The 26,958-nt window shown below is 40.7% G+C and overlaps 1 protein-coding gene across 1 annotated transcript in view; it reads right to left on the bottom strand.

The window, feature by feature from the left end:
* Positions 1–26,958, bottom strand: part of TTN (titin) — a 240,011-nt gene that overhangs the window by 28,692 nt on the left and 184,361 nt on the right. The window contains exons 246-264 of the mRNA XM_033516034.1: positions 26,516–26,818; positions 25,185–25,460; positions 24,770–25,069; positions 24,377–24,679; positions 23,837–24,136; positions 23,422–23,709; positions 23,033–23,329; positions 22,641–22,943; positions 22,242–22,547; positions 21,183–21,470; positions 20,789–21,079; positions 20,406–20,693; positions 19,649–20,239; positions 19,451–19,555; positions 18,754–18,951; positions 18,372–18,668; positions 17,664–18,251; positions 17,268–17,570; positions 56–17,161 (exon numbers count right to left, since the gene is read on the bottom strand). Of these exons, the coding sequence (XP_033371925.1) occupies positions 56–17,161; positions 17,268–17,570; positions 17,664–18,251; positions 18,372–18,668; positions 18,754–18,951; positions 19,451–19,555; positions 19,649–20,239; positions 20,406–20,693; positions 20,789–21,079; positions 21,183–21,470; positions 22,242–22,547; positions 22,641–22,943; positions 23,033–23,329; positions 23,422–23,709; positions 23,837–24,136; positions 24,377–24,679; positions 24,770–25,069; positions 25,185–25,460; positions 26,516–26,818 (22,731 nt within the window). The remainder of the gene's footprint in view (positions 1–55; positions 17,162–17,267; positions 17,571–17,663; positions 18,252–18,371; positions 18,669–18,753; positions 18,952–19,450; positions 19,556–19,648; positions 20,240–20,405; positions 20,694–20,788; positions 21,080–21,182; positions 21,471–22,241; positions 22,548–22,640; positions 22,944–23,032; positions 23,330–23,421; positions 23,710–23,836; positions 24,137–24,376; positions 24,680–24,769; positions 25,070–25,184; positions 25,461–26,515; positions 26,819–26,958) is intronic.

Genomic DNA, 26,958 nt, shown 5'->3' with positions numbered 1-26,958 from the left:
TTAAAATTTTTTATAGTAAATTTTCACAGTAAATTATTTTCATAGTAAAACATACCTGTTATTTTTGTTCCCTCTTTGGTCTCAGAAGGCACACCAACACCATATTCATTTTCTCCGGAGACACGGAAGTAATAAATGGCACCTTCTTGCAAACCAGTCACTTTGTAGGACAGGCGATGACAGTTGTTTGTCACAGTGACCCACGCCTTTTTGCTAGCTTCTCGTTTTTCAATGACATAGTTCTTTACAGGTGCTCCACCATCATTTTCAGGAACATCCCAAGATAACACAGCAGATTCTTTAGTTACATCTTTTGTTGCAATATTGGATGGCGGGCCAGGCGTATCAAGAACTTTGACAATTAAAGTCAAGGTAGTAGTGTTCAGGATGTTTTGCAGTGTTAATGTGTATTTTCCAGAATCATTTCTTGTTGCTTTTTCAATAGTAAGAGATGTACAATTACTTGAAGTGTCAATGCTTGCCCGTGTACGGAGATCAGTGTCTGGTTTGTTCCATGTTACATTTGGGACTGGTTTGCCTCTGAAAGGAACAGTCATTGTGAAAGATCCACCAGCCTTCACAATTAAAGTCTTCCGCATTTCACTGTCAATTTCAAAGGCAGGTTCTTCCTCTCTTTCTTTTGCCACCTGAGGTTCTGAGACATCACTTGGTTCACTGACACCCATTTTGTTAATGGATTTCACTCTAAAAACATACTCAGAGCCTGATGTTAACCCAGTTATGGTATATTCTGTGCCTCTTAAATTCTGAATAGCTGTTGTCCAGTCAGTTTCATCAGTTTTCTTGTATTCAACTGTGTATCCTGTTACTGGAGCACCTCCATCAAACAGTGGCTTTGTCCAACCAATTGTGATGTTTGACCTTGTAGAATCCATAATCTTAGGTTTAGACGGGGGTGATGGCAAGAAGATTGGATCTTCTGCTTTAATCAATGGTGTGGTTTCACTTGGGAGACTGAGACCAGCAGCATTTTCTGCATAAACCCGGAATTCATATTCACATCCCTCACGGAGACCTGGTGACTTCACTCTTAAATCATAAACTGGCTTTTTGTTTACACGAATCCATCTTAGGCTGGTTTTCTCACGCCTTTCAATTACATAGCCAGAGATCTCACTGCCTCCATCGGACTCAGGCCTTGCCCAGCAGAGAGTTATTGAATCTTTGCTCACACTGGTGATCTCTAAAGATGTAGGTGGGCTTGGAACTGTAAATGGGTCTAGGGCTTTGACAGCAACACTTTCCAGAGGCTCACCAACACCGTATTTGTTAACTCCCATCACTCTGAAAATATACTCATTACCCTTCAGTAATTTTGTCACTTTACAAGATGTTGTTTTAAGCTCTCCTTCACAAAGTGTCCATGCAATTCTGCTGGTCTCACGTTTTTCCACAATATAATGATCAATATCTGCACCACCGTTTTCTTGAGGGGGTCCCCATGATAAATGGCACTTTTCAGCAGTAAGGCCATTTATTTCTAAAGGACCTGCAGGTGGACCAGGTCTATCAAGTACTTTGCAGTTAATTGCCAAAGATTTTGTTCCTGCAACATTCTGTAATGTTAGTACATACTGTCCTGAATCACCTCGGATACAGTCCTTAATGGTTATTGCAGTAGTGTAATCTGTTGAGACGATTTCAACTCTAGCTTTTCCTTCAAGCTCCTTGCCATCCTTTGTCCATGAAATCACTGGTATTGGCCGTCCTGCAACATCAGCATTGACTTTAAACACTTCCCCAGCTTTCACAACTACAACATCCCTGAATTTGGCATCCATCATAATTCTTGGAGCCTCTACATCGTCTTTCACCGTCACAGGTCCAGTTGATTCAGATGGCTGACTGAAGAGTCCAGCAGCATTCTTTGCAATCACGTGGAATTCATAACGCTGGTCCTCTGTAAGTCCACCTACATCGAAGTATGTTTCTTGCACATTAGTAAAATTACATTTTAGCCAACGACCATCTGGTAGTTCTCGGCGTTCAATAATATATCCTGTTACTTTAGCTCCACCATCGTATTCTGGTTTAGTCCACTTCAATGAGACAGATGTTCTTGTAATATTGGTAACTTCTGGCTGACCAGGAGGATCACATGGATCTCTTGCAGCAACTGGTTCACATGCTTTGCTGCATTTGCCTATTCCAGCAATGTTTTCTGCATACACACGATATTCATACATCAGCCCTTCATCAAGACCTGTAACTTTCATTTGTGTATCAGTTATGAGGCTCCTGTTAACTTTTGTCCAAAGAATGCTGCTTCTTTCTTTATGCTCCAAGTGATATCCTAGTACTACGCTACCTCCATCATTAACAGGTACCTGCCAAGTTACAATCATGAAAGATTTAGTTGCATGTGCCACACGAGGTGTTCCAGGTGGACCTGGAGGCTTAAATGGATACTCTGCCACAACAGAAGGAGAATTAGTGTAAGTGCTTTTCCCATAGCGATTTTCTGCACAAACACGGAACTGATACTCAGATCCAGTGACAAGTCGAGATACTTTAATTGATGTTCTTGCAACTGCTGCAGATACTACCTCCCATGTTGTTGTGGTAGTATCTCTCTTTTCCACTATGTAATTGCTAATATGACATCCACCATCATATGCTGGAGGCTTCCAGGACAGAGTTACACTATCAGCACTAACTTCATCAATTTTAACATCAGTTGGTGGTCCTGGTCTATCAAGGACAATTACAGTTAGAGAAGCTGTTGTTGATCCAGCAGTATTTGAAAGATGTAATTCATAATGCCCCAGATCTTCATTTGTAGCTTCCTTGATGGACAGTGAAGTTAAAGTCTTTGATGTCTGAACATTTACCCTGGTTGTCTGTTTTAAGGGATTCCCATCCTTCTTCCAGCTAGCAGTGGGAAGAGGTCGCCCTCTGAATGGAATGTCAATCTTAAGATCATCTCCAGCTTTCACTGTGAATGTATTAAAAAGGAGCTCAACAGATGGCTGGATTTCAATATCTTTTGCAATGACTGGGACACCAAGTTCTCTTGGATCACTTTTTCCTTTTTCATTAACAGCAATAACCCTGAAACTGTACTCTTCTCCCATGGTTAAGCCTGTTATTGTTGCTTCCAGTGTTTTCACCTGTGTACATGCACTCCATTTTACACTTCCTTTACTCTGCATTTCTACTATATAACCAGTAATTTTACTACCACCATCGCTCTCTGGCTTTTCCCATTTAATTGAAGCAGAATTGCGAGTCACGTCAACAAGAATGACCTTTGAAGGTGGAGAAGGTGGTTCAGACACCTTAACTGGATCAGCAGTTTCTGCTGGTAAACCAGCCCCATATTCATTTACAGCTAGAACACGGAAGTAATAACTACATCCTTCTTGTAGCTGAGTAATCTTGAAGGAATTCTTTGTACAGTTGCTTGTAACTGTGGCATATGCCTTTCTCGTGGACTCTCTCTTTTCAACTACATAGTTGGTAATTTTAGCTCCGCCATCAATTAGTGGTGCTTCCCAGGCTAAAGTTACAAAATCTTTCTTCACTTCTCTGATTGTCAGGTTTAGAGGTGCACTAGGTGTATCAAGCACTCTGACATTAACAAAAGCAGATTTTTTGCCACTGTTGTTCTCTAAAGTAAGATTGTATCTACCACTATCAAATCTATTGACATTGTCAATGACCAGCATTGTGTAGGAACTGGTGACTTCAATCTGAGCTCTCTCACTAATTGTTCCTTCTGCTTTCTCCCATTTAACTTCAGGTTCTGGTCTTCCTTTGATGGTGACAAACAGGCGTAAAGTAGCACTAGCACGTACAGTGACTACTTTTCTGAGATCCGCATCAAGTTCAATTTCAGGAGGTTCAATCTTGTCCTCTGCTAAGACTGCACCAGGTATAGTGGCAGGTTCTCCTACTCCTTCTGAGTTGATAGCACAGATGCGGAAGTTATATTCCTGGTTCTCTTTTAGCTTTGTCACGGTGAACTGTTTTGCTTGTATGCCTGCTGGTGGGGTGCAGGTAGTCCATTCATCATCAGCAGCTTCTTTTACTTCTACTACATAGCCTTTAACTGGAGCCCCACCATCATAAATGGGTTTACTCCAGGCAAGGGAAACTGATGACCTGGAAGTATCTGTAACTTTTGGATTGCTAGGTGGACCTGGTGGATATAATATATCACAAGCACGATAGAAAATGGATGGCTCACTGGGTTCCCCTACCCCTGCAGCATTTTCAGCAGACACTCTAAATTCATAGAAATGCCCATCAGTTAGACCTGTTACTCTGAATCTCAAGTCTGTCAGCCTTTTCTTATTGCATTTGGTCCATCGGATACCATCTTTGTCTCGTTTCTCAAGTATGTAACCTTCAATTTCAGCTCCCCCATTGTCTTCTGGGCGACCCCATGTTACCACCATAGAATCTTTTGTGATTGCTGAAACTTCAGGTGTTGAAGGAGGACCAGGGGGTTTGTATGGATTACGAGCCACAACTGGTTCAGATTCCAAGGGCTCTCCAACTCCGTATTTATTCACTGCTACTACGCGGAAAATGTATTCATTGCCAGGAAGGAGTTTAGTTACTTTGTGATTAAGAGCCTGCACATCTGTGGCTACTTGAGTCCAGGAAAGCCTGCTTGTCTCTCTCTTCTCAATGATATAATGTGAGATACTAGAACCACCATCATGTAAAGGTGGAGACCATGACAAGTAGCATTTTTCTGCAGTGACACCTGTAACATTCAAAGGTCCTTCTGGAGGTCCTGGTCTGTCAAGCACTTTTACAGTGATTGGTATAGATTTGGTGCCACCAACATTTTTGAGGTTAAGAGTATAGTGACCTCCATCTACTCTTATACAGTCTTTGACAGTGAGAATTGTTTTCTCAATGGTAGATTTAATTTCCATTCTTGCAGTTGTTTCTTCAAGGTCTTTACCATCTTTTGACCATGTAATGTCAGGAATAGGTTTCCCATGGATATCAGCTTCAAGAACAAAGGTTTCACCAGCATGAACAACAATGACATCTCTGTATTTAGGATCCAATGAAGCTCCGGGTGCTTCAATTTCATCTCTGGCAGTAATAGGTCCTGTACTTTCAGATGGTTCACTAAAGCAACCTGCTGCATTTCTTGCAATTACTCTGAATTCATATCGTTGGTTTTCAACAAGACCACTTACTGTAAATTCTGTTTCCAACACATTTGTAAAGCTGGCTTTCATCCAGCGACCATCTGGCAGTTCTTTCTTTTCTACAATATAACCAGTTATTTTGCTTCCACCATCATATTCTGGCTTTTTCCACTTCAGTGTGATATTACTTCTTGTAACAAGAATGGCCTCTGGGCGGCCAGGTGGGTCACAAGGATCTCGGGCAACATACAGTTCTGATACTTTGCTGACTTTGCCAATGCCAACAATGTTTTCAGCAGAAACTCTGAACTCATATTCAAGACCTTCTTCAAGGCCATCTGTTTTATATTTGGTGTCCACAATAAGTGACTTGTTCTGTTTTGTCCAAAGAATGCTGTTCTTATCTTTACGCTCAAGATGGTAGCCAAGAATTTTGCTTCCTCCATCATTAACTGGTTCATGCCATTGTACAATCATATGGTCCTTGGAAGCTGCTGTAACAAATGGGGTTCCAGGTGGTCCAGGCACCTTGTAGGGGTATTGCACAACAACCGATTTAGAAGCCAAAGGAGAGCTCTTTCCATATCTATTTTCAGCAGAAATCCTGAACTGGTATTCAGAACCTGTTTTAAGCTTTGTTGCTTTTATGGTTGTTCTTGCAACTGTTGCTGACACGATGTTCCATGTGGTAGTGCTTGTGTCACGCTTTTCTACTATATAGTTACTTATCTGGCAGCCACCAGTATAATCAGGTGGATCCCATGATAAAACAACAAAGTCTGCACTAATTTCATCAAAGCGGACAGGTCCTCGTGGTGGGCCAGGCTTTTCTAGTACGATTATGCTCAGGTGCTCTGTCGCTGTACCTGCTGAATTTGTTGCTGTTACTGTATATTTACCAAAGTCTTCTCTGTTGCTTTCTTTTATATGCAAAATAGTTGATGTTGTTGTATTCTGAATATTTAACCTGGTTGTCTGTTTCAGTGGCTGCTCATCTTTTGTCCAAGTAATCGTAGGTTTGGGTCTGCCTATAAATGGTACTTCTACCTTCAGATCTTCTCCAGCTTGTACACTGTATGTATTAAACATCAGTTTGAAACTTGGCTCAATAGTCAAGTCTTTAGCTATCACAGGAATTCCAAGTGCTCTGGGATCACTTTTGCCTTTTTCATTGTAGGCAATCACGCGGAATTGATATTCCTGTCCTGGACTCAAACCAGACACCTCTGCATTACAAGTTTTGGTCTCACTAACAACACTCCATTTTTCTGTCCCTTTAGGCAACATTTCAACAAGGTATCCCAGAATTCTGCTACCTCCATCATGCTCAGGTTTTTCCCACATAAGTGATGCACTTCTCTGAGTCACATCAGTGAGTGTTACTTTCCCAGGAGGCAAAGGTGGCTCTGAGGCTTTGACAGCATCCTTGGTTTCAACTGGAACACCAATTCCATATTCATTTTCAGCCATGACTCTGAAGTAGTAAATTGCTCCTTCTGTAAGATTTTCAACTTTAAAACTAGTCTTGCCACACTTAGCACTTACATTTGCAAATGCCTTCCTGGTTGACTCACGCTTGTCTATCACGTAATTCTTTACCTTTGCACCACCATCAATAATCGGTGGCTCCCAAGATAATACAGCAGAATCCTTCTTTACATCCTTTACCACTAAGTTTTGCGGGGGTCCTGGCGTGTCCAAGACTTTCACTGTAACAAATGCAGATTTAGAACCACTGCTGTTCTCTAGCTTGAGAATATACTTTCCAGCATCATTTCTATCACAGTTGTCAATTGAGAGTTGTGTGTAGTTTATGCCTTTATCAATCTGAACTTTTTCTGAGAATTCGCCTTCTTCTCGGGACCATGTGATGTCAGGTGTTGGTCGTCCCCTGAATGGTATGTGAATCCTAGCAGACCCACCAGCTCTAACCACTATCCCTTTCCTTAGCTCTGAATCAATATCAAGCTCTGGAGCTTCAAGTTTGTCTTCTGGTTTAATAGTACCAGGAACTGATGCAGCCTCTCCCACACCAATCTTGTTGAGAGCACACACTCGTAGTTTGTATTCTTGATGTTCAGTAAGCTTTTTGATCTCAAATCGAGTGGCGCGTATACCTGTCTGTGGAGTAACAAGTGACCATTCATCTTCATCTGCTTTACAGATTTCTACAAGGTATCCCTGGATTTCACAACCACCATCATAAATAGGTTTACTCCAACCAAGTGTAACTGAATTTTTGGTGGTATCCACAACATGGGCATTTGTAGGTGGGCCAGGCTTGAACACTGGGTCGCAAGCTTTGAAGTAGGGAGAAACTTGGCTTGGTTCACCAACTCCAGCAGCATTTTCAGCAGAAACTCTGAATTCATATTCATGATCCTCTGTTAAACCGGTAACTCTTAACCGCAAATCTGTAATGCGGCGTTTATTGCATTTTATCCATCTGATGCCTGCTCGGTCTCTCTTTTCTACGATGTAACCTACGATTTCACTACCTCCATCACTCTCTGGCCTGGTCCAGCAGACAGTCATAGAATCCTTTGTGATGTTGGTAATTTCCAAGGCTTTTGGTGGTCCAGGAACCACAAATGGATTTTTCATCATTACTGGCACAGATTCTAATGGCTCACCAACCCCATATTTGTTAACTGCCATGATACGGAAGACATATTCATTTCCTTCCAAGAGTTTTGTTACTTTTAGCATTGTAGGTAAAACTTCTGAGGCAACCACAGTCCATGCCAGGCGGCTAGTTTCTCTCTTCTCTACAATGTAATGAGAAATATCACTGCCACCATCATGAAGAGGAGGACCCCATGCCAGTGCACATTTTTCAGCTGTAACTCCTGTCACTTGGACTGGGCCCTCTGGAGGTCCTGGCCTGTCCAAGACTTTTACATTTACTGTTACTGTCTTTGTTCCCGCAACATTAGAGGCTTCCAGAATGTACTGACCACCATCAACTCTAATAGCATCTTTTACAATTATTAGTGCACTGAAATCTGTGTTCTTTATTTCATATCTAGCAGTGTCCTCAAGCTCTTTATCTCCTTTATACCACTTAATTGTTGGTAATGGCTTTCCATGAACGTCAGCCTCAAGTCTGAATGTTTCACCAGCATTTACAACAATAGTGTCTTTGTACTTTGGATCCATTGAAATACGTGGAAGATCAACTTCGTCCCTTGCTGTTATTGGTCCTGTACTGTCAGAAGGTTTGCTTATTGCACCTGCAGCATTCTTTGCAATTACTCTAAATTCGTATCTTTGGTCTTCAGTAAGTCCTGTTACAGTGAACTGAGTTTCAATGATATTTGTGAAGCTCGCTTTCATCCACCGACCATCAGGTAAGTCACGTTTCTCTACAATATAACCGGTAACCTTACTTCCACCATCATATTCTGGTTTGGTCCACTGTAGAGTAATAGAGCTTCTTTTTATTATTATAGCTTCTGGGCGACCTGGAGGATCACATGGATCACGAGCTACATAGCACTCAGAAACTTTACTTGTTCTGCCTACACCAACAATATTTTCTGCAGAAACTCGAAACTCATATTCAATTCCCTCTTCAAGGTTATTTGTCTTAAAACTTGTGTCCTGAATAATAGTCTTGTTTACTTTAGTCCACAGAATGCTATTTTTCTCCTTCCTCTCAAGATGGTAGCCCAACACTTTACTGCCACCATCATTTACTGGCTCATGCCACTGTACAACCATGGAGTCTTTCGTAACTGTTGTCACAAATGGTGTGCCAGGAGGTCCTGGTTCCTTGTAGGGATACTGTGCTACAACCGGTGCAGATTCCAATGCAAAACTCCGCCCATACCTGTTCTCAGCAAATATTCTGAACTGGTATTCTGAACCGGTTTTCAGTTTAGTCACCTTCAGTGTAGTTCTTGCAACAGTAGCTGAAACTGTATCCCATACGGTGGTTGTTGTATCTCTCTTGTGAACAACATAGTTGGTGATTTGGCAGCCGCCTGTGTACACTGGAGGATTCCATGACAGGGTAATACTTTCTGCACTTATTTCATCAAACTTCACAGGTCCAACTGGAGGGTCAGGTTTGTCTAGGGTAATAATTTCAACAGAGGCAGACTTTTGCCCAACAACATTAGCCACAGTGATTTCATAAGTGCCACTGTCTTCTTTGCTAGTTTCCTTAAGATTCAGTACAGTGAGATCAGCTGAATCGCTAACATTGATTCTTGTTGTCTGCCTTAATGGCTGGCCATCTTTAACCCAGGTAACGGTTGGTTTAGGCCGACCTGCAATTGGTATTTCTACTTTTAGGTCCTGTCCCACCTGAACACTGTAACTGTGGAAAGCAGGTCTTACATCAGGTTCAATCACCAGGTCTTTGGCAACTATTGGAACTGCAAGTGCTCTAGGATCACTCTTACCCTTTTCATTTACAGCCATTACTCTAAAAAGATATTCTTCCCCTTGAGTTAGATTAGTAACAACTGCTTCAAGTGTTTTAACACGAGCACACTCTGACCACTTCTCACTACCCTTTGCTTGCATTTCAACAATATACTGTATGATTTTGCTACCACCATCATGTTCAGGTTTTGCCCAGCTTAGTGAGACACTGTTTCTTGTGACATCATCCACTGTTATTTTCCCAGGAGGCTGTGGAACTTCAGCAACTTTAATTGGGTCACTGGTTTCTGCAGGGAGGCCAATTCCATATTCATTCTCAGCAGAGACTCTGAAGAAGTAATAGCAGCCCTCCTGAAGCTGATCTACTTTCCATGAAGTCTTATGGCAGTTTGTTACAACAGCTGCATATGCCTTTCTTGTTGCTTCACGCTTTTCAATAATGAAATTCTTTATTTTTGCTCCACCATCCAAGAGAGGAGGCTCCCATGAAAGTGAAACAGAGTCTTTAGTGATCTCTCTGATTTTCAAATTAACAGGTGCACTTGGGGTATCCAGTACTCTTACACTGACAAAGGCAGACTTCGTTCCACTGCTGTTTTCCAAAGTCAGAGTATACTTTCCGCTATCAAATCTGTTAACGTTATCTAGAACAAGGGAAGTAAAGCTACTAGTGGTATCAATAATAGCTGCTTCTCTGATGTCACCATCCACTTTACCCCACTTTACTTCAGGTGTTGGACGACCTCTGATGGGAACAAACAGTCTTAAGGAACCTCCTGCTCTCACATTTACAATCTTCCTTAATTCCATGTCAAGGTCAAGGTCTGGTGCCTCCATCTTTTCTTCTACAATAACAGAACCAGGAACATCTGCATGCTCTCCAACTCCTGCTTTATTAACTGCACATATGCGGAATTTGTACTCATGTTTTTCTACTAATTTTTCTACTTCCATGTGAGTATTCTTAATTCCAGTTGGAGGGGTACAAATTGCCCATTCACCATCACTTACATCACATTTTTCCACAATGTATCCCTGAACTTCAGAGCCGCCATCGTAAATAGGTTTACCCCATGAAAGAAAAACTGAAGATCTTGTAACATCTGTAACTTTAGGATTATTGGGTGGACCTGGCTTGTAAATAGGATCACATGCTTTGTAATAAGTAGAAGGTGGACTTGGTTCACTAAGACCAGCAGCATTTTCGGCTGAAACTCTGTACTCATAATCATGATTTTCTATTAGGCCAGTCACTCTGTATCGCAGTTCACTTATCAGGCGTTTGTTACATCTTGTCCAGCGAATACCTTCCTTATCTCGTTTTTCAAGGACGTAGCCCAGGATTTCACTGCCGCCATCTGAGGCTGGTCTTTCCCAAACAACTATCATAGAATCCTTGGTAACGGCTGTGACTTCAGGAGCCTTTGGAGGAAGCGGCACAACAAATGGGTTCTTTGCGACGACTGGGTCAGACTCAAGAGGTTCACCAACGCCGTATTTATTTACTGCCATGATGCGGAAAACATACTCATTTCCTTCTAGAAGTTTTGTAACTTTGCAATTCAGGGTTTGCACATTTGAGTCAACGACAGTCCACACCAAGCGACTGGTTTCCCTTTTTTCTACAACGTAGTGTGAAATATCGCTACCACCATCTTGTAGTGGAGGTTTCCATGATAGTGTGCATTTTTCAGCTGTAACACCTGTAAACTCAACAGGTCCTTCTGGAGGTCCAGGTCTATCAAGAACTTTGACATTAACAGGAACCTTCTTTTCACCTGCAACATTCTTTGCCAGTAGTACATACTGCCCACTGTCAACTCGTGTGGCTTCCTTCACACTGAGGCTTGTTGCAAAATCAGTAGATTTTATTTCCATATGAGCGGTGCTTGTCAGCTCACGGTCACCTTTAAACCACTGAATGGAAGGTAATGGCTTGCCATGAATATCAGCATCAAGCTTGAATGACTCACCAGCATGCACTACAATAGTGTCTCTGAATTTTGGATCCATACTTATTTGAGGTGGTTCTACTTCATCTCTTGCTGTAATTGCCCCTGAGCTCTCAGATGGTTCACTGAAAACACCTGCGGCATTTCGTGCTATAACACGAAACTCGTATCTCTGGTTTTCAACTAGACCAGTTACTTCAAACTGAGTATCAATAACATTTGTAAAGCTAGCTTTCATCCAACGGCCATCAGGTAATTCTTTCTTTTCAACAACATAGCCTGTGATTTTGCTTCCACCATCATATATCGGTTTCTTCCACTGGAGTGTTACTGAGCTTCTTGTGACAATTACAGGCTCTGGACGACCTGGAGGGTCACATGGGTCACGTGCAGTATAGCATTCAGATGCTCTACTTGCCTTTCCAATTCCCACTATGTTTTCTGCAGAGACTCTGAATTCATATTCAAGACCTTCCTCAAGGCCAGTTGTCTTGAATTTGGTATCTGGAAGAGGTGTTTTATTCAGTTTAGCCCACAGAATGCTGTTTCTTTCTTTGCGCTCCAAGTGATAACCAATGATCCTGCTGCCGCCATCATTGACTGGTTCGTGCCACTGTACCACCATGCTGTCTTTTGAGACATTTGTTACAAAAGGAGTTCCAGGTGGACCAGGAACTTTAAATGGGTATTGGGCTATTATTGACTCTGAGGTGAGATACGTACTCTTCCCATATCTGTTCTCAGCTGCGATTCTGAACTGATATTCACAGCCAGTCTTTAAACGACATGCTTTTATAGTTGTTCTTGCAACAGTAGCTGACACAATGTGCCATGTGGTGGTGGAAGTGTCTCTTCTTTCTACAATGTAATTATTGATAGAGCTACCACCATCATATTTGGGTGGCTCCCAGGAAATGGTAATACTGTCTGCTGTTACTTCATCTACTTTTACTGGTCCAGTTGGAGGTCCTGGTTTGTCAAGGACAACAATATTTAGTGTCTCAGTTGCTTCACCAGCAGAGTTTGTAAGTTTAACTAAATATGTTCCCACATCTTCTCTGCATGCTTCTTTTATTGTTAACACTGTGTTGTTTTCCGAGCTTTCTGCATTTACTCTTGTAGTCTGCTTCAATGCCACGTTGTCTTTATGCCAAGACACTGCTGGTTTGGGTCGACCAACAAAAGGAACATCAACCTTTAAGTCCTCACCTGCTAGAACACTGAAAGTGGTAAACAGTAGTTTGAAAGCTGGTGGGATCACAAGATCTTTTGCAACAACTGGTATACCCAGCTGGCGAGGATCACTGATACCTTTCTCATTCTGAGCTGAAACACGGAAGTTGTATTCTTCACCTTGGATCAATCCTGTGATGGTGGCTTCAGTAACTTTTACTGTAGCACAGGTTGACCACTTTTCACTGCCTTTGCTTTGCATTTCTACAATATAGCCCAGAATTCTGCTACCACCATCATGTTCTGGTTTTTCCCAAGATAAGCTCACGCTATTTCTTGTCACATCCAACAAAGTTATTTTTCCTGGTGGAAGTGGTCTTTCTGACACTTTTATGGATTCTGAAGTTTCCACTGGAAGGCCAATTCCATACTCATTTTCAGCTAAGACTCTGAAGTAGTAGTTGCAGCCTTCTTGCAGTGAATCAACTTTCCAGCTGGTTTTGTGGCAATTGGCATTAACAGTTGAATAAGCTTTTCTTGTTGATTCACGCTTTTCAACGATGTAATTTTTTATTTTAGAGCCACCATCTATGAGAGGAGGTTCCCAAGTGAGTGTAACTGAGGATTTTGTAACTTCCTTTATCTTCAAATCTTGAGGTGCCCCCGGAGTATCAAGAACTCTGACATTCACAAATGCTGTCTTACTGCCTGAGCTGTTTTCAATTGTCAGTATGTATTTGCCACTATCAAATCTATTTACGTTTTCAACAATAAGTAAAGTATAAGAGCTTGTTGATTCAATGCTCGCTCTATCCAAAGATTCCCCATGTTCTCTTGTCCATTTTACTTCAGGTGCTGGTCTTCCTTTAATTGGGACAAAGAGTCTCAGAGTACAGCAAGCTCTAATAGTTACAACTTTACGTAGTTCTGCATCAAGTTCAATCTCTGGAGGTAGCATTCTTTCTTCAGCTTTTGGAGTGCCAGGAACAAGAGCAGGTTCCCCAAGACCTTCAGAGTTCATAGCATATATCCGTATTTTATACTCTTGATTTTCTTTCAAGTCAGTGATGGTAAAAGAGGTGGCCTTTAGACCCATTGGTGGAGTTACAATCTTCCACTCATCTTCTTCAGGTAGTGCAATCTCAACCATGTAACCTGTGATCTCTGAACCACCATCATATATTGGTTTGTTCCAAGCTATTGTAATAGAGGACTTGCTGCTATCCAAAACACGAGGATTGCCTGGGGGACCAGGCTTAAATACAGTATCACAGGCTTTGTAGAACGGACTGGTTGGGCTTGGCTCACTGACACCAGCAGCATTTTCTGCCATGACTCTGTATTCATATTCATGGCCTTCTGTCAGTCCAGACACTTTATAACGTAAGTCAGTAACAACCCTTTTGTTACATTTCACCCACCGTAGACCAGCCTTGTCTCGACGTTCCACAATATAGTTAGTTATTGGGCTCCCACCATCAGAATCAGGATGGCCCCAACACACAACCATAGAATCCTTTGTAATTGCTGTAACTTCAGGTGTTTTAGGTGGATCAGGTGGAACATATGGATTTACTGCCAGAACAGGCTCTGATTCCAGAGGCTCGCCAACTCCATATTTGTTAACAGCCATAACTCGGAACACGTACTCATTGCCCTTCAACAATTTAGTAACCTTCAGTTTCGTCACTGGAACCTCTGTGCCTACAGATGTCCATGCCAATCTACTTGTTTCACGTTTTTCAACCACATAATGGTCAATCTTTGCTCCTCCATCATCCAGTGGGGGTAGCCATGACAGCACACACTTTTCTGCAGTGACTTCAGACACAGCCAAAGGCCCTTCTGGGGGACCAGGTCTATCAAGCACTTTAACATTGAAGATATGCTTGGCAAAGCCACCAGGGTTTGTTGCAGTAAGCGTATAAGCACCACCATCTCTTCTTGAGGAATCTTTGTTGATGAGAATGGTAGAGAAATCTGCTATTTTTATTTCCAATTTTGCTGTGTCTTCAAGTTCTTTTTCTCCCTTTGTCCATGTCATAGTTGGTGGAGGGCGACCTGAAACATCAGCCTCAAGTCTGAAAACTTCTCCTGCTTTCAGCACTATGGTGTCCTTGTATTTAGCATCCACCTTTATCCTTGGTGCTTCAATGTCATCTCTACAAGTGATTGCATCTGATGGCTCTGAGGGCTGACTAACAGCTCCACCAGCATTCCTTGCAATGACACGGAATTCATAGGCAGCATCTTCTGTCAAACCACTCACAGTGAATTCAGTCTCTAGAATATTGCTGAAATTAGCCTTCAGCCAACGGCCATTAGGAAGGTCTCTTTTTTCAACAGTGTAGCCAGTTATCTTAAAACCTCCATTATATTCTGGTTTAGTCCACTTCAGTGTAACTGCATGTCTTGTAATGTTCAGAGGTATTGGCTTACCAGGTGGATCTATTGGGTCCAGGGCAAACACAGGCTCAGATGGCTTGCTTGGCTTACTCTTTCCAGCTAGATTTTCTGCTATAACACGGAATTCATATGCAATGCCATCGGTAAGTCCAGATGATTTAAAGATATTTCCTGACACCAACATTTTACTTACAGTCTGCCAAACAATGCTGTTTCGCTCTTTTCTTTCAATGTGATATCCCAGTATTGGGCTTCCACCATCAGTAACTGGCTCATTCCAGCTAATGGTCATGGATTCTTTGGTTACTGCAATCACCTGAGGAGTGCCAGGAGGCCCAGGTACCTTAAATGGGTAGTTGGCAACTACAGACTCTGAAGTAATGGCTGGACCAACTCCATATCTGTTTTGAGCTTTAACACGGAACTGATACTCAACTCCAGTAGTGAGACGAATGGCTTTAAATGTAGTACGTATCACCGTCGTTGCCAATTCGGTCCATGTGGTACTGTCAGTCTGACGCATTTCTACAATGTAATTACTTATTGGTACACCACCATCATTCAAAGGAGGCTCCCACGAGAATGTTAGGAAATCACATGAAATTTCTTCAAATTTGATTGGTCCAGTAGGTGGTCCAGGTATGTCATGAACCTGGACTGTGATTACTTCACTAACTTCTCCAACAATATTTTTAGCTGACAGTGGATATTGACCACTGTCACTTCGAATACATTCATTGATGGTTAGTATGGTTGCAGTTGCTGTATTTTCATAATTTACCCTTTGTGTTTGCTTAAGTATCTGGTCTTCTTTCTTCCAAGTCACAGTAGGCCTTGGACGACCAAGTACAGGGATTTCAATCTTGATATTGTCACCAGCTTTGGCAATGACTGTTTTCTGGTAAATAGCACGGAGGTCAAACTCTGGTAGCATTGTTTGCTCCTTGATAATAACTGGTCTGCTTTCCCTTGGGGCACTTCTTCCAGCACTGTTTACTGCCATAACCTGGAAAGTATACTCTTCATTTTCAGTTAGATTCTTTACTACACAGTCCAGCGTTTTTACAGTGGTGATGTGTGCCCACTGGTTGGTTCCTTTTCTCTGTGCTTCAATTACATACCCAGTGATCTTGCTGCCACCATCATGTTCTGGCTTTGGCCAAGCTAGGCTAACTGAGTTCCGTGTTACATCCATAATATTAAGGCTCTCAGGTGGGGATGGGGCCTCGGAAGCTTTTACTGGTTCTGTAGTTTCAGCTGGTTCACCAATACCATACTCATTTTCAGCCAGTACTCTGAAATAGTATTCACACCCTTCAGCCAAGTTAGGAATCTTGAAGGAACACTTCTGGCAGTTGGTTGTAACTGTTGAATATGCCTTCCGAGTTGATTCACGTTTCTCAACAATATAGTTTGTTATACGTGAACCTCCATCTACCAGAGGCATATCCCATTGGAGGGTGATACTGTCTTTGGTTATTTCTCTAGGCTTAAGGTTTATTGGTGGACCTGGTGTATCCAAGACTTTTACATTTACGAAGCCAGTCTTCTTACCAGCAGCGTTTTCAAGAGTCATTACATATTTTCCCGCATCATATCTGGTGCACTCTGTGACAATCAAGAGTGTAAAAGAGTCGGTATTTTCAATACTGGCACGTCCTTTGAGTGAAACATCATCTTTTGTCCATGTAACTTCTGGAGTTGGACGTCCTTTAATTGGTACAAAAATCCGAATTGTCAATCCAGCTCTAACAACAAGCGTTCTTCTTAGCTCAGCATCCAGTTCAAAGTCAGGAATCTCTTCTCGGTCAACAATTTCCACACTTGGAATTATTGCTGGTTCACCAACACCTGCAGCATTCATGGCAGAGATTCTGAAATTATACTTGGCTCCGGTCTGCAGATGAGCTACAACAAACTGAGTGATTCTTAAAGCAGTCCCTATTGTGTCTTTCACCCATTCATCTTCTCCCTCTTTTTGATGCTCTACTATGTAGCCAGTGATTTCAAGACCACCATCATAGTGAGGCTTATTCCAGGCTAAAGATGCACTTGTCTTTGTGGTATCAGTCACTCTTGGATTTGCAGGTGGACCTGGTGGGTCTGAAAAGCAAATAAAAGATAAAACATTACATTACAGCAGAAGTCATTTTATGCTCTCTGAATGCCCATCCCACCCACCCCCAAAAAGAAAAAGCATGATACTGACATGCAACATCTTTGCAAAGGACTGAGTTTGAAGTATCACTTGGTGGTCCAACTCCAGCTCTGTTTTCTGCACTGACACGGAATTCATACTCGTTTCCTTCCAGAAGACCAGTTACTTTGCATCTAAGATCTGAAACTGGTTTCTTTGTTGCTCTCACCCATCTTAAACCCTTCTTTTCTCTTCGCTCCACATGGTAACCTGTGATTTCACTTCCACCATCATCAACTGGCCTTTTCCATGTAACTGTGACAGTATTTTTAGTTACATTTGTTACTTCTGGTTTTCCAGGAGGGCCTGGAGGACCTGTTCAGGCAGAAGAAAGTATAGTTAAACAAAAAACAGTGTCTTTAGAAATTAATAAAACCACACTGGGATCTCTTAGCTTGTTCTACTTACCAAATCTATCCACCATTTTAACTGGTTCTGATTGTACTGGTTCACCCTGGCCATACTGATTTACTGCCGAGACACGGAAAACATATTCATTTCCTTGAATGAGCTTGCTAACAACATGCCTACAGCTCTCAATGTTTTCAGCAACCAATGTCCAGAGCAGACGACTAGTTTCTCTCTTTTCAAGAACATATGATTTTACTGGTGATCCACCATCTTCTGCAGGAGGTGTCCATGTAAGAGTTGCTTTTTCTGCTGAAACATTGCTGATCTCAATAGGCCCTGGAGGTCCTGGAATATCTAAAACTTTCACATGTACAGTCTCCTGCTTAGTGCCAAAAGGATTGGTTGCAGTGATTGTGTATTCTCCAGAATCTTTTCTGGCTGCATATTTGACACTTAGAGTAGAAGAAGTTGGTTTTGTTTCAATGTGCACAAGCTCTGAGGGTCTAAAATCTTTTCCAGCTTTTGACCATGCCGAAGTCGGAGGTGGTTTGCCACGGATACTAATAGCAGACAGTGTGATGGTTTCCCCTGCTTTCACTGTTAAACCTTCCTTCACAGTAGGATCCAGAACAATGCTTGGCGCCTCTGTCAAAACAAAGACAAAAAATACTGATTGTTACAACAAGAACACAGGGTTAAGAAACAAAAGGAATTTGATAGTAATTACTCAAGTAAAATTCCACCTTTTCAATGCCATCTACATACCATACTCATCCTTGCATATTATGGTTCCTGTGGATTCAGATGGAGGACTGATAGCTCCAGCAGTATTCTTTGCTCTAATTCTGAATTCATATTTGCAGCCTTCAGTAAGGTCAGTTACAGTAAATGCACAGTCTGGAACATTCACGTGATTAGCTTTCATCCATGTCTTTTTGGGTAAATCACGCTTTTCTACAATATAGCCAGTTAATTTATGTCCACCATCATATTTTGGTTCTGTCCAAATGAGTGTTACTGAGTTCCTGGTTACATTGATAACTTCAGGTTTCCCAGGAGGATCTAGAAGAAAAAAATATTAAATAGCAGTCAAATAAAAGGTATTTCAAATTTCAGAATTTTCCTTTTTATTTTCCTGATGACTTACCAATAGGATCAAGTGCCACAACTGGTTCAGATGGAAGACTTGGTTTACCTACTCCAGCCATATTGATTGCCATTACTCTGAATTCATATTCCAGACCTTCAGTTAACCCTGTCACTCTGAAATCTTTCATTCTTATTGGCGTGGTATTTGCTCTCTTCCACAGAAGACTATTTCTTTCTTTAACTTCAATGTGATAACCTAAAAGATAAATAATGAGATGAAAATATGGGGGGGGTGGTTCTAGAAATCTTAATTTCTCACAGCATTGTGAAACATCATACTGCCTGCACTGCATGCTGCATATGCATTGTGCAAGAGGAGCACTGAAAACCGGGTTTAGAAATGGATGTGGACATACACGACAGATGTATGTAATTGCAATGAGGAGGTATTTGTAAATGGAAATTGCTAATTTTGCAGACCCAAGTACTGTCACATACAGGTGAGTTGGAGTTTACCTCTTTACTTATCTTGGCTCTGAGCAAAGACATTGTTTCTCAGTTAGTATTTTCCCAATATTTATTTCTTTTTTTTTAATAGGAAGCAAACCAGTGAAATCAGTCAACCAATCAGTCAATCAATCAATCAATCAATTACTCAACTTAGTGCATAAACACCTGTTACTTTTATCTTATCCTTTGACAGAGAGAAAGTACTATTAAGAACTGAAATACTAGGGAGGTTTTGGGGGATGTACCTGTGATTGGTGAACCTCCATTTCTTCTGGGATCAGTCCAAGTTAAAGCTACAGACTCATGCCGAACAGCAACAATATTGGGAGGTGGAGGAGCATCTGGGACATCTGAACAATATTGAAAAAATGAAGCAATGTTAAAAATTATTATCGCCTCTAAAATAAATTTTTTAGATTTCAAAAATTATAATGGACACTTACCAAATGGATGTTTTGCAATGACAGGCTCTGATTTAAGACCTTCCCCTACTCCATATTTGTTTTCAGCCCTAATCCTGAATGTATATTCATTTCCTTCATGAAGCCTTGTAACTCTAAATGTGGTTTTCTGGACTGCAGAGGCACAAGTCACCCACTTATTGTTTATGTTATCTCTCTTCTCTAGAACATAGTTAGTGATTTCTGAACCACCATCGTCTTTTGGAGGGCCCCATTTTAAGGTAATGGCATCAGCTGTGACTTCTTCAAATTTCACTGGACCTGTTGGTATGCCAGGTTTGCCAACAACTTTCACAAAAATAGTGCCTTCCTTGCTGCCAGCAACATTCTTCAGAGTTATTGTGTATTTTCCTGCATCAGCTTTCTGGCAGTCATGTACTACAAGAGTGGTGTTAACTGCTGTAGATTCAAATGCAACTCTCCCACTCTCAGTAATTGCCTGGTCTTCATCCTTCTTCCAAGTTACAGTTGGGACAGGCTTTCCTTTCATAGGGATTTTAAGACGGAAATTGCTACCCTCTTTAGCTGTATAGCACAAATCAGGTAGATCTCTTAAGTCAAGTTCAGGTGCCGCTGTGAAAAATGAAGGAAACCAGTTATTCCACTATGCATAAACTCTGCGGTAAAATTAAGATGCTGTTTTAAAGGTGTCTTATTTCTATGTATACAGGGTAATGATAGCATGCATAAAATATAATTTGGGTAAGTAAAGCATTGAATTAATGATCTTGCTTCTCACCAACATCATCTCTTGCTACAATTGTGATCTCTGATGGAGTTCCATATCCAGCATCATTTTGGGCCTTCACTCTGAAGGTGTATTCTTGTCCTTCTTTTAAGTCTCTCATTGAAAAATGGAGATTCTTTCCCCGCATGACTTCTTGCCATTTATTATCACCAACCAGGACTTCAACAATATATGCAGAAATACGGCTTCCACCATCACTGATAGGTTTCTTCCATACCAAATTGCATGAGGATTTTGTTACAGCTGAAGCTTTTAGATCCACAACCGGCCCAGGTGTTTCTAGAAGGAAGAAAAGCATAGTAAGTTTTGATTCAAGCTAAAAATAAGGATTATTTGAACCTCAAAAATAGATGAAGAGTATTCATTTTTCCTACCAGAAGCTTTGACAGCATCACGAGTTTCACAAGGATCACCAATACCATATTCATTTTCAGCAAAAACTCTGAAGAAGTAAGATTTGCCTTCTTCTAAGTTAGTTATCCTGTAGCTTGTCTTTGGACACTCTGTTGTTACTGTGGACCATGACTTTCTTTCTGCATCACGTTTTTCAACAACATAATTTTTGATTGGGCTGCCCCCATCTACTAGAGGAGGTTCCCATGTAATGAAGGCAGAATCTTTAGACGCTTCCTTTACAATCAGGTTAATGGGTGGGCCTGGCGTATCTGGATAAACACAACAACAATGTATTTGATTTAGTAACAAAATTTTAAAAACCAGTTAAAAAATTAACAAATATATTATAATGGAGAAAGCCATGAGACTTACCAAGTACTTTTACAACAATGGTATATGACTTTTTGCCACAGCTGTTCTCCAGACTGAGGACGTATTTTCCAGCATCATATTTATTTACATTTTCACAACGCAGGAAGGTATCAAAATCAGTTGACTTGATGTCTAATCCTTGTCTATCTCTTAGGTTGGCACCCACTTTAGACCATGAAATCTTAGGAGGTGGACGTCCTCTTACTGGCACATAAAGTCTCATTGTGACTCCAGCACGCAACACAAGGACTTTCCTTAGCTCTGCATCAAGTTCTCCTTCAGGTGGAACTGCGTATTTAAGAAAAAACCCCACGTAATTAAAGAATCATTTTTAAGATAATCACAAAGTTACTCTGACAAACAGTCCCTTTTTACAGGCATTCCACTAGACTAACCAACTTCTTATACCTGTGATGATGCTAGTGTCCTGACTCCTATTTGAAGATAATTTGCAAATATACCCTTTTTTGCACGAATTTCACCTCCTTTTTTTCACCCCCTACCTTTACACCACTTATGTTAGAAAGACTATCAGTTTCTCTAGAATTCCAAGGAGTTTCAGAGCCTCCTGGACTCTAATGCTTTTCTTGAACTAAGACAGTTTTGTGAAGCAATGCTTCTGTACATGCAGCAAAATGAATACAAAAGCCAGCATATCTCTCAAGAAGCATCATACAATCAAAGAGCATCATACAGCTGCTTAGAATAGTAATCTTGACTTCAAATTATTTAAAGATATGAAGGTGACTGAAAGTTTTAAGAAAGATGAGAGATCTGGAAATTCTAATTTTAGGATTAGAAAAAGAAAATAATCTTGAAGATCCAGTAGGAGTCAGAAGGTTATAAAGCGTATAAATGAAAAAAGCACACACCAAATTCTGTTCTGTTCCTAAGTGCCCTGTTTTCTTCCAAATTAGCCACTGTTAGCCCACATTTTTTTGAGTAAAAACATGTTCCAAATTAATCTGCGCCTGTGACCTGTGACAAAGTCTGTCTTTGAGACTCATCCCATGAATTGAAACCAAAGTCAACAAGGCAATCTGTTTTCAGTGAACATACTTAAAATGTCTTTGGCAGTGTGTTTATCAGGAACATCACTTGGATCGCTGTATCCAATCTTATTGACAGCATATACACGGAACTGGTACTCTGTATCTTCCATCAGCCCTGTTACCACAAAATGTGTAGCCTGTAAATTCTTGGGTAGATTGCATCGGACCCAGTTGTCTGTATCAGCTCTTTTTGATTCCACTAGATAACCAATGATAGGGCTTCCTCCATCATATGCTGGCTTGCTCCATGACAGGCTAATCGAATTACGAGTAGTATCAACCACTTTCGGGAAAGCAGGTGGGCCAGGAGGATCTGGGAATTAAAACAACATAAAGTCAGCATACCCAATGGTGCATGATAATATTTGGAAATTATAAAGGAAAATATCTGAGACTTTTAGCTTACATTGAGGATCACGAGCATACACTGCTTTAGATGGTGCGCTGGGCTTGCCAGGTCCAGCCTTATTCAGTGCTATCACCCGGAACTCATATTCTGTTCCTTCTTGGAGTCCAGTAGCTTTTACAGTTCTTTCAATGACAGGCTTTCTGTTTACTTTTGTCCAGTTAAGAGCCTTCGTTTCACGCTTCTCAAGTATATAACCAGTTATTGGGGATCCACCATCACTAGCTGGCGGCTTCCAGCTAACAGTCATAAAGTCTTTTGTTACATTGCTAATTACTGGTGGATCACAAGGTCCGGGTACATCTGTAGAGATTTATTTGAAAATTACATTCACTTTCATAAGTATAGACAAAAACCCAGGGACTAATGAAACTATTCCACAAAGCACTTACCATACGGGTTCTTAGCAACTGCTGGTTCAGTTAAGATGGGGTCTCCAACACCATATTTGTTTTCAGCACAAATGCGGAACTGGTACTCATGTCCTTCTATTAGTTTCTCCACTGTGCAGCTGGTAATGGGCACATTGGCACTGACTTGGGCCCAGTTAGGTCTGCTTGTTTCACGCTTGTCTACAATGTAGTTGGTAATTTCTGAACCTCCGTCTTCCAGAGGAGGCTCCCAAGAAAGCATTGCGCGATCAGCATACATATGTTTGATTTTGACAGAAGCTGGTGGGCCAGGCTTATCTAGAACAATTAATATCACACTGTTATAATTCTATCCCATGCTATATCATTTAATTATAAATGTATTTATTAATAGACAGTCTTTAGCTTACCAAGTACTTTAAGCCTAATGGTTGCTGACTTTGATCCACTTGCATTTTCAGCAGTAATAGTGTAGTCTCCTGTTTGCTTCCTGTTAACACTGAACAACTCAACTGTAGCAAGATTTCTCTTTGTGGTGATCTTAACACCTTCAGATGGCTTTAAAACTTCTCCTTCTTTCTTCCAGGTGATTGCTGGCATTGGCTTGCCATATACGTTTGCCTCCAGACGCACATTAGTTCCAGCTTTTACTGTAAGCTGTGATTGCATAGACACATCCAACTCTATTCTAGGAGGAACTGAAAGGAGAGAGTCCAGGAGTTAATCAATCTAGAAGGAGATAAATGTCTCACACTTCACATGAGTGTTGGTCCCCAAAAAGCACAGACTCTTACCAGAGCTATCAAACGCTTTTTTATTCCTTACCATTTTCTGGATGAATGGTCACAGGATCAGAAGGTTCTGAAGGTTGGCTGATGTTAACTGCTGTCTTGGCAATTGCTCTAAATTGGTACTGAGCATTTTCCTCCAAACCAGTCACAGTGTACTCCTCTTGGGGTATTTGATACGGAGTTGTATTGCACCGAACCCACTTATCACCAGGTAATTTGCAAGCTTCCACGAAGTAACCAATAAGTTTGCTACCACCATCATGCTTTGGTCTTGTCCATACCAGTGATGCAGTACTCTTAGTGACATCAATAACTTCAGGTTTTCCAGGAGGATCTATGGCAAATAAAAACAGGTTATAGTACATTTTTCCAGAAAAGAGCTAACACATTAAAAAATGGTTTTAATATTACTGGATCTTATTTACTGCATACCTAGACAGTGCAATCAGGGTGACATCATAGTACACATGAAAGTATAAACAGAAGGGCAAACTAAAGATCATAATAAGTTGGAGATATATTGAAAACTATCATAAAAACAGTCTGTTGCAAAGTACTGGTATGGGTGGCTTACCAACTGGCGCTCTTGCTGTGACAAACTCGGTTGGTTTACTAGGTTTACTTGCTCCAGCTCTGTTCAATGCATAAATTCTGAAAGTATACTCAAGACCTTCGATGAGGCCCACACAAGGGTATTCTGTGGAGCGCACAGCTGTGTCGTTAGCTTTCACCCACAGTAAACTGTTCCTTTCTTTGCGCTCAATGAGATAACCAGTGATTGGACTGCCTCCATCACTATCTGGTTTATCCCAAGCAACAAAAATGCAGTCCTTATTGACCTTGGTAATACGTGCATTCTTTGGTTCACTGGGAACATCTAGAAAGGAGTACGAAAATAGACATCAATTGTATGTTTTCTTACTAGAAAGTTTAAATAGAGAAATGCTGCTATTAAAATGTAGCATACCAAATGGGAATCTTGCGATCATCTTGCCAGAAGCAAGTGGCTCAGAAATCCCAAAACGATTTTCAGCACGAACACGGAACATATACTCTTCTCCAGGAATCAGTTTTCCAATTCTGCAGCTTGTCTTTGTGACAGAAGACAAAGCTGTTATCCAGTCTCCTCGACTTACATCACATTTCTCAACAATATAGTTTGTAATGTTGCTGCCACCATCTTCAAGTGGTATGTGCCATGAAAGAGTGCAAGCATCAGCATCTATTTCAGAAATATCAAATGGAGGCTGTGGTGGACCTGGCTTATCTGCATGAAAGAAGTATATTAAGAAAAAAGGGATGAAATAAAATGGTAACCACTGGAATATAGTAAAACCAGCTTTGTATAAAGCTGGACTGAAAAACAACCAAATGGAACATACCCATGACGGTCACTTTGATTTTCTGACTATCAGTACCAGAGCTATTTTCTGCGGTAAGAGTGTAAAAATCAGTATCTTTTCTAGTCACATCCTTAATGATAAGAACAGAAGACTTTTCTGCTTTATGCACAGCAAGGCGACTGGATGTAACTACATCTTGATCTCCTTTCAGCCATTTACAGACTGGCTGAGGCTTCCCATATACATGAGCTTCAATCCTCAGTTTCTTTCCAGCTTTAATGTGAACATGATCGGGCATCAGAATCTTAGGTGGGACTGTAAAAAAAATCACAGAGAGGCAAATAAATTCAACTTCTGTGACATATTAATTTACTTTTTCTTATTTTTTCATGTGACACTTCTCTGCTTCTCTCTTAAGTGGAATCACCTGTATGAATGACTAGAAAATCATTAATTTAGGTTCCACTTATGGACAACTTCAGTTTCTGCAGGTGGCGATATTCATTCCAGTCTTACTTTTACATTTTTGTACAGTTTATAAGACAATAATTATGAATTTGGATTGCCTTCACATAAGCAATTTATGTAGAGATTTGTGCACTATTAATGCATAAAATATAATTCCTCTTTTTATCTGAAACCCATTGCTTGCTTATTGCTGACCTTCTACAAGAAACATGAAGAAGAAAACTGAAGTTCTTACTGAGATAAACATGCTTTCACAGTCAATCTTTTTGTATCTTTGAATTATTTTTCTCCTACTTCATTTGCACAAAATCAATTTTTTTTTCCCAAAGAAGCCTGGCAGCATGTTTGGTGTTCTTCCTTCCACTGGCTAGTTTTCATTCTCCTGCTCCTGTACCTCTCTCTTTTTCTTCCCATGTCCCAAATTAAGAAGACTGCCCTTACTCTACATCTTCCTGTGCCTCAGGAACACCACCACCTTAAACAGGCCAAACTATCCTCCCTGACTTTTGTTTTATATTCTCAACCAACCTTACAATATAAACCACTTATTTTCTCTTATATTAAAACAGCTTCGACTTTCTCATTTATCTCTCAAACTACTACTCTGACACATTTTCTCTTTCATTTAAACTTCATTGAAGGTATTTATTACTTCTATTTATTACTTTTTATTTATTATCTTCAGGTTCCAACCTAAACCATACCTGAAAACTTATTTTATAATTCTAAACTAGTGGTGAACTCTCATTTTTTTCTGACCTGTCAAAATACTCAGTACAGTTAGCCATAATCCTCCAGATAACTCTGCAAAGCAAATGTTTTTCTATGACTCAAAAACCTGTGTATCTTGCTCATTTAATCATTAAAGCAGTATATTAAGTAGTATTTAAATTGTTACTTACTGAGTTGTTCTTTAATTTCATATTCTCCTGTAGCTTCTATTGGCAAACTTACTCCTACAGCATTTCTAGCTGCCACTCTAAAGTTGTATTTCTTTCCTTCTTTCAGACCAGCTACAACAATGGAGAGATCTTTAACAACTGAATATTCTGTCCAGCGATCTGCTGGTTGATCATGTTCTTTGTAGCTAACAATGTATCCATCAATTTTAGAGCCTCCATCTCGAAGTGGTGGCAGCCAGCCCAAAGTAGCACTATTCTTTGTAATTTCAGTTACTTCAAGTTTTCTTGGTGGATCAGGTTCACCTTTCAGGGGAAAAAAGAAACACATTAAACACTGAATTTCCAATATTTTTTTACTCTTGAATATTGGATGCTGTCTATGCAAATTCAACCAGGACAATATAGATAAGAGTGAAACTCACAATAATTTTAAAGGTATTCAT

Source organism: Parus major, chromosome 7 (genome assembly GCF_001522545.3).
Source record: "Parus major isolate Abel chromosome 7, Parus_major1.1, whole genome shotgun sequence".
Lineage (NCBI taxonomy): Eukaryota > Metazoa > Chordata > Aves > Passeriformes > Paridae > Parus > Parus major.
This window is presented reverse-complemented; position numbering and strand designations above follow the sequence as displayed.